At 46.6% G+C, this 7,940-nt stretch overlaps 1 protein-coding gene across 1 annotated transcript in view; it reads left to right on the top strand.

Annotated features, from left to right (window-relative positions):
- Nucleotides 1–1,077: 1,077 nt before the first annotated feature.
- Nucleotides 1,078–7,940, top strand: part of chrna11 (cholinergic receptor, nicotinic, alpha 11) — a 17,207-nt gene continuing 10,344 nt past the window's right edge. The window contains exons 1-8 of the mRNA XM_008281470.1: nt 1,078–1,137; nt 1,219–1,294; nt 2,914–3,053; nt 3,751–3,795; nt 4,366–4,475; nt 4,547–4,626; nt 6,851–7,018; nt 7,094–7,288. Coding sequence (XP_008279692.1) covers nt 1,078–1,137; nt 1,219–1,294; nt 2,914–3,053; nt 3,751–3,795; nt 4,366–4,475; nt 4,547–4,626; nt 6,851–7,018; nt 7,094–7,288 — 874 coding nt within the window. The remainder of the gene's footprint in view (nt 1,138–1,218; nt 1,295–2,913; nt 3,054–3,750; nt 3,796–4,365; nt 4,476–4,546; nt 4,627–6,850; nt 7,019–7,093; nt 7,289–7,940) is intronic.

The raw sequence follows: 7,940 nt of genomic DNA, 5'->3' as shown, positions 1-7,940 counted from the left end.
GACCATCCTTCTTTTTTTTTTTTTTTTGCCTCCGAGGGGGCCACTCTCCATCCTCTGCGTGCAGCCGAGCATGAATCTGCTGCTCGGGAGCGTTCTGGGATGTGTGACAGGCTGCCCGGGAGAGGGGGGTAATTCCGAAGGGCAGTAGAAGTAATAGGGTAATCTATTATACAGTCCGACTCTTTCTTCCTCCTCTCTTGCCCCCCCTCCCCCCTCCGTCTCCCTCAGTTTCTCGCTGCCTCTGCCCTTGCATCAGCATTTCACGAGAACAAATGAGAAGTAGGCCTTAACTATGCACATTCTCCCGTTTGCCCTCCTGCAGAGCCCAGCACTTTCTCAATTAAAGCCCGAGTCCGTCTGCCCCCTCTGATTCACAAACTCGCCCCCCCCGTCCCCAGCCATCCTGCTCTGAACTGGGGGGTGGGGGGGAGCTCCTGACACACTTGCCAGACAGTGTCCAGCCCAGCAGTGCGTGACCACAACCACTGTGGTGTGTTATCATATGTGAAACCAACTGCCATATATTTGTGACACGCTCACGGTGGGGATATGTGCACCGAGGAGGTGGGGGTACGCAGCTCAGGGTTCACTGCATGTTTCTTTCCTACTTTTGGGATCAATTTGTGCACAAAAAACAGCCACAAAGAGGGTTTTAAAGTGCAGCTAATCAGAGCGGTTAGATGAGACTTTTACTAAGCAGCTCCTCTTCTTGTCTTTTTAAAAAAATTTTACCCTCATATGCGACTGTTTGACCTATTTGGGGACTTTTTCAATCAATTCTCCATTAAGATCATTTAAAACCACGCGCACTGTCTTTAATAAGGTCGACTCATGGCAATTAAAAGCCCTCCCTCCTCCTCCTCCTCCTCTTGCTCTGTCTTCAGCCCCCTTTTCACCCCCATCACTGACATTTCTTTCTCCATTTTAGTCCCACCTCCCAGGAAGAGACAGAAAAAGAGAGAGAGAGAGAGAGAGAGAGAGAGCAAACAGCCACCATCTCCTCCTCCTCCTCCTCCTCCTCTTCCTCTTCCTCCTCTTACGCTCCCCTCTCCTCCAGCTCACACCGTTTCCCCTCTGATGCCGACTGGATGCAGACCGGAGGATTTCCAGCAGCTTCCTGACTCTCTCTCGCTCCCTGTATCCCCGTCCATCCCTCCTCCTCCTCCTCCTCATCCTCCTCTTCCTCCTCCAGCATCTTCTCCTCTCCTGCCTCCTTCTCTTCCTCCTGCTTTCCTCGCCGACTCAACCAGGATGTGGCACTCGGCTGCTCTGCTCCTCTCCGCTTTGATCCACGGTGAGCCCAGCTCTGCATGTCTTTCCGTCTTTTTCACTCATGTTTTCAGGAATCTGATTGCAGCAGCAGCAGCAGCAGCAGCAACAGCGGCGGCGTTTTTTTATTTATTTATTTCTTTTATAAAACCAGGAATTCAAGAGTCGCCCGGTTGTTGCTTGACGCTTCTGTGAAGTGTGCGCCGGAGTGAGGATTGAAAGTCGAGGGAAAAAAGTGTGGCTCACCTGTTTGCTTACTTGTCTTTTATACGCAGTTGACCTCTTTTGCATGAGATGATTCTGTCTAGTGCAGCGAGGCAGATGACACACGCGAGCAGGTGGAGAAATCTTTCTTTTTCTTCAACCCACAAGCCTTCGTCTGTCAAAATCTGTAAGAGAGTAGAGAGGAGGCGGGAGGGTAGGGAGGGGGGCTCACACAGAAAACCGGTCACAGATCAATTTAATTGCACGTATAGATCGGCTCTTCCATCTTGCCTTTTGGACGTGTTGCTGCAGCCGAGCTGACGGGAGGCTGACAGAGCTGAGAGCAGAACTTTCTTTATCCAGGCACTGGAAAGGTCTTCACAAGAGGGTTTTTTTTTAAGTGTACAAAAACAAGAGCACACAGGAGGCAAAAGTTTGCAGAAATAAAATAGAAAAAACAACATCCAGGGCTTCTCCATCACTTTGACATCCTTTGAGAGAAACCTCCAGCACATTTCTGCCCCGGCTCCACTGGGGCTTAATCCTGTCATATTCTCAGCTCTGAACTCCTGATATTTTCCCCTTTTCAAACTGAATCATCCCCCAGCACGGCGCTCCTGCTTTTCCCCCAGCAGTTTATTCGGGTGCCAACTGAACTGAGCTGAGCGATATTTTTCAAATCCCCCAGTTTTTTTTAATTGCTTGCACTGAAAATCTTATATTTTTAGCAGCATTTCATAATCAGCCCCCTGTTCTCCTGCGTGGTATAAATAGCAGAAGAGTCTGGATCCTCCCCAGAATAAAACATTAAATTAGTTTGCATCGGTTGTCTTTACATTTGTGCATTTTCTCTCAATCTCTCTCTGTCTTCGTTCAACATTTGATGCACCTCCGAGCTTTTCAAACTAACCTAATTATACACTCATTAGTGCCAATTATATCCTGATAAGGTTCTCCACTATTTCTAATTAGATTCTGCTTACTGAATGTTCTCCTCTGAATCCTGCTGCCCCTGTTTGTTGATTTTTGCCTGAGTGTTTTTTTTAATATTAATGATGTATTTTTCATTCTGACTGAGGAGTTGGTTAATCCACGTCTCGTTTGCGAAGCTTAGTCAAGATAAGTGTGACTAATGCTCATAAAAGATAACATTTCTGCTAATTTCATCACTAAATCTCCTGTTCCTCAATCTTACTACTGCATCTTTTTTTTTAATCATGTTCTTCTGGATGGATTTAGAGATAAGGAGGTGCAGCTCCTCGGGGGCTAAATGTTCAGATCTGATGAGCACCCTGTCAGTTAAACTCCCTGCTGAGGCTTTCCTTGAATGTTGGTGTCACTTTTTCTCAGCGTTAACAGACTTCATGGAGTTTTGCAGGTGAGCACACACAGACTGGCTTCAGGTGACGGGTTTAACAGATGTTTCTTCTGCCTGTTTAGTGTCGCTGCAGGGTCCCCACCAGAGGAACCTGCTGAAGAACCTCCTGAAGGACTACAACCGGATGGAGCGGCCGGTGGGCAACGACTCCCACCCCCTGACCGTCGTCTTCTCCCTCAGTTTGATCCAGATCATGGACGTGGTAGGTTGTCCACAGATGCTCGCGTGTATTTCTACAACACAGACGCATAATGAAGCGTTTCTCTTTGAGCCTTTTTTTTTTGCTCATTTGCAATTGATATGGAAATTAGCCTGGAAGAGAGAAATTAAAAATCATGGGTCGGTGCCAAGTTAAGCCGTCTGTTTGTTTGTGCCTGAAACTGTGACATGAGTGACGATAATCCCAGTGATAATAGCTGGAGTTTTTAAAGATAATTGCTTTAAAACGAATCCTCCGAATCAAATATTTAAAACGGCGTGAGGATGTTCTGCAGAGTTCTAGTGATACTTCTAGTGGGAAGTTGTCTTTTGGTACCCAGAATGTTCTTCCCTCTTCCTTCCTTATATCACATTAAAGAAACATTTTATTTCTAAGTCACATTCTGCCATCTGAGGCCTCGACAACATCTTCAAGGCATTTCTTTTCAGCTGGTTCGAGAATGTTCTTCCTTTGTTATCACAGAACCTTACATGTGACCCTGAGAACATTCTTTAAACATCTTCTGAATGTCGCAGTTTAATCATTGTGCTGTCGCTCACGTTTCACCTCGGAGGAATGTTATTTGAAAAGATAAAAGCCCGCATTCAGGCAATGCTCATCCAGTGTTGTTGGAACGTTCCCTGCATGCCGGGGAACTGCTTCACAGAGCTAAAAAAAATGTGTTTTCAATGTTTTGCAGGATGAGAAGAATCAGGTGTTGACCTCGAACATGTGGCTCCGGATGGTAAGAGAGAGTCTCTGTTAATGAATTTTCTGCTTTCGTGGGTTTCAAATTGAGAAGAAAATGAAGTTTGAAGCTCAGACAGGACTAATATTTTTGGAATGATATGGTCTATAAGAAGGGCTACAGGGTGGAGCGGTGGTTAGCACTGTTGCCTCACAGCTAGAAGGTCGCCGGTTTACGTCCCAGTGAGGACACCCGGGATCTTTCTGCGTGGAGTCTCCATGTTCTCCCCGTGCAGCGTGGGTTCTCTCCGGGTTCTCTGGCTTCCTCCCACAGTCCAGAAACATGTTGAGGTTAATTGGTGATTCTAAATTGTCTGTAGGTGTGAATGTGAGTGTGCTTGGTTGTCTGTCTCTAAGTGTAGCCCTGTGATAGACTGGTTACCTGTCCAGGTGAACCTGCCTTCACCCTGAGTCAGCTGGGATAGACTCCAGCCCCCCACCACCCTAGTGAGGATTAAGGTGTAGAGATAATGGATGGATGGTTGCACTTTAATTCAGCCGCAGGGAGGACTGGAGGTAGTTTGCTCAGAGTCCACCTGAACTCAGACTGCCTGTTTGTGTTTTGAAGAGCTGGTTCGACCACTACCTCCAGTGGAACCAGAGCGAACACCCGGGAGTGAAAAACCTCCGCTTCACCACGGATCAGGTCTGGACACCGGACATCCTCCTCTACAACAGGTAAAACATGCACAAACACCCGGGCGCCGCGCGCACGCCAACGAATAACCTCCCCTCCTGTCCTTCCTCAGTGCAGATGATGACTTTGACTCCACCTTTAAGACCAACATCCTGGTGAACTCCAGTGGCTACGCCGAGTACCTGCCTCCAGGTGAGCTCCTCCATCGCTGCTGTTATCATCCAGCCTGCTCCCTCATTTCCCCAAAGTGCAGCCTCTCGTTCTGCAATCTCGGCATGCCTCTCCTGTTTGTACACTTGGCGTTAATATTTTATCAGCGTAAAAAAAAACAACACCAAAACAGCAGCCCTGGTTAGTCACTAGTTACGGATTCCCTGTGCTGTGAGTAACACCTATAAATAGGAGACGCTCGCTTCCTCTTAACCCAAACGCAAGAGCCGTGCAAGCCTGTGAAAGTACCGCCTCCCTGGAGGTTTCACGGGTCTTTACTTAGCGTTTTCTCTGTCTTTTCTTTATACACCAGATTATAGTAGTCTGAGACTGAATCCCTTGTGTTCAGAGAGGAGAGGAGGGGGGTTGAGCTGAAATAGCCCTCTGAAGTAAAAAGTCGAAGCCCTCGAGCTCAAAAAGCCACGGTATCAATTCTATCCACGGGGCCATGTTTATTAATAGGCTGCTGCTTGAATGTAAATACCTCTGCTTTAATGCTGTGATCTGGATGGGAGCCAATTAGGGGCAAGAATCTAAAGCCAGCGCTGTGGTTTCCTCTTTTTTTTTTTTTTTGGTGGAATAAAGGGAGGAGAGGTTTGAACAAGAGTGGCAGTAAAAGTAGCAGCAGCAAGCAGCAAATCTGGCAGATCTCACGAACCCCCGGCTGCATTTCCTGAGGTGTGTTCGGAGCCGGTTATTGTCAGTAAATAAAAGACAACAGGCCTGTGGGTGGCAGGCATGGAGCAGGAGCTTGACACAAGGTTAATAATTCAGATGTGGAGGATCCCAAGTGCCTGCTGCACGCCATCAAAACACCTCTGCTGTCTACAGAGGGAAGAGGTGTTGTTATGTTTAGCTTAATGGCACAACAGGAGATAAGGTGTAACAGGTTTTTTTTTTTCTTCTTCTTAGCTCATATCTGGATTAGGTGACATTTACGGCACGGTAATCTTGTCTCCGGGCCTTGTAGTGGCGTCTTGGGAAGCAGTTTTCAGAATGATGGAGTTTTATTTTGGGAGCTGCTCCGAGACAAGAGATTGTTCCAGGCTGCCGAGAAAAAAAAAAGATTTCAGGTGTTTGAGAGCGTTGCTTCAAGGTTAGCGCACATCTCCGGGAGGTGGTGTTATAAAAATATTTCGGTGCACGGAGCAGCAGAGTGCAAAAAGGCCGGCAGAGCTGCTTTAACTTAATCAGTGCAGTTTAGGATTTAGTGCCTTTGGAGCTCATAACGGGGGTAATTATAAAGACATCGTCCTCGTGAAGCAAAGGCAAAGATCTCCACGCTAATAAGTGAATTTTTAGAGAGTAAGAAGAGCATAAAAGGCAAATTTATAGCTGGTGCCATTTTTATTTTTTGTGATCAACCTCAAGCTTCGAATCCGCCGTTCAACCTGCTCACCTCCTCACTCGTCTCTGCTTTCATTAGACTCTGAAGGCTGTTTTGCATGTTGGCAGGCTCATAATGAACGTCTCTGGGAGCTCCAAGGCCTCGCTGGCATTATTATTTTTTGGTTCTCTGTGTCTGTACATTTTAACAGGCGTTTATTTCAGTAATTACTCCAAGGGTTTGTCGTTTGCCAGCGACCACTGCGAGGACCGCTGAAAGTGTGACGGCTTCGTGCATGTGCATGTGTGTGACTGCGTTTATTTTGCATAATAAAAGTGGTAATCTGATTACGGCACTGTGCGCAATCTTATTTTTCAGTGTCACTGTTGATGTTGTGTGCTGCCGCTGAGGCTTAGCTAACAGCTGTGTGTGTGCAGGCAGAGCACACAAGCAGCATTTGTTTGCAGAAGAGAGCACCCGAAACCTGCGAGTGACAATATTGCTGCCAAGTTTGGTTTGTTTTTATAGACATTTCTTTCATGGGAGGTTGTTTCTAATTTAGTCTAGGCTTTTTACTTCTTCAACCTCCAGTTTCCAAACACTAAACTCTCTGCAGACCTGCACGGCTGTTAATGAAAACCCTGCACTCTTTGGCTTGTGATGCAGCAGTTTTAGCACCATTTCCGAATAAACAACGCAAGGTCGTTCAGTTAGAGGGCCTCAAAATGAATGAATGATTGGGTCCAGCGGGTGATTTGATATTCAGGACGGTCGTTCTTTGCCTTGTCACCTCTGTTCAGGAAACTCCAGGGGTCAATATTGTCATTTAGTCAATCGAGTGTGGAGCTTTAACTCTCTGCCTCCTGTCCTCCTCCTCAGGAATCTTTATGAGCACATGCAACGTGGACGTCCGCTGGTTTCCCTTTGACATTCAGAAGTGTGAGCTGAAGTTTGGCTCCTGGACGTACGACGGGTGGCTGCTGGACCTCCAGATGAACGATGCAGACATCACCGGCTACATGCCCAACGGAGAGTGGGATCTAATAGGTGAGTCTGGAGGAAAGAAATCTGCACTGAATCCAGTCAGAGCAGCAGAATTAGTTACTGTCTGTGTTTTTCCAGGCGTCCCCGGCGCCAGAAGCGAGGTCTTCTACGACTGCTGCAAGGAGCCCTACCCCGATGTGACATTTGTTGTTACGATAAGGAGGCGAACGCTCTACTACGCCCTGAATCTGCTCATCCCCTGCGTGCTGCTGTCTTCCATGACCCTGCTAATTTTTGTGCTTCCAGCCGACTCCGGGGAGAAGATCTCGCTTGGTGAGTGGATCAAAAACCGCTCTGGCAGAGGGGGAAAAAAAAAAAGGAAAAAGTTGGGGGAAGTTGGCTTGTTAGCTTTGCAGCACATCTCGGTTTCCATCTTCAAGAATGCGCGAGTGCAGACCAGCATGAGAGTCGGTGCAAGTCCATTAAAAGTGAAACATGCTGCACAGTATATTGTTTTTCTCGCCTTCAGTCACTGATCTGTGGGTGGCCGAGAAACACAAGGACACCAGACAAGATGAATAAACAGAAAAACATGTTTTGCATTCATTGTCTCCCTCCTCTTATGGATTGAGGAGTTTCTATTAAATGTCCCCCGTTGAGACTCTTGTAATACAGTTTCTGTTTATCTTCAGTTTTCTTGTGTATATTCTTGCTGTCTATTTAATATGTTGAATATATTTTTCCTCTCGCAAGTGCAAAGAAAGATTTGAAACTTGCTTACGTTCATGTTTAATAGCTCACAGGTTTGAGGTTGTTAATTTGATAAACTGCAGCTCAGTCTCACAACAAAATGTGTTGGTCCGCAGCACAAAAGGAATTATTTTTACCAAAAAAGCTGTAAAATTGTGAGATGCGTACATGTTTTACGGACTGTTCTTGAGGAGGGACTCAACCATTGGAGCTCCATGTTTAGCTTTTGCTTGGA

This window comes from Stegastes partitus, unplaced genomic scaffold (genome assembly GCF_000690725.1).
Source record: "Stegastes partitus isolate 25-593 unplaced genomic scaffold, Stegastes_partitus-1.0.2 Scaffold6, whole genome shotgun sequence".
NCBI classification, from domain to species: Eukaryota; Metazoa; Chordata; class Actinopteri; family Pomacentridae; genus Stegastes; species Stegastes partitus.
Note: the sequence above shows the minus strand (reverse complement) of the source record. Positions and strands in the feature narration are given on the sequence as shown.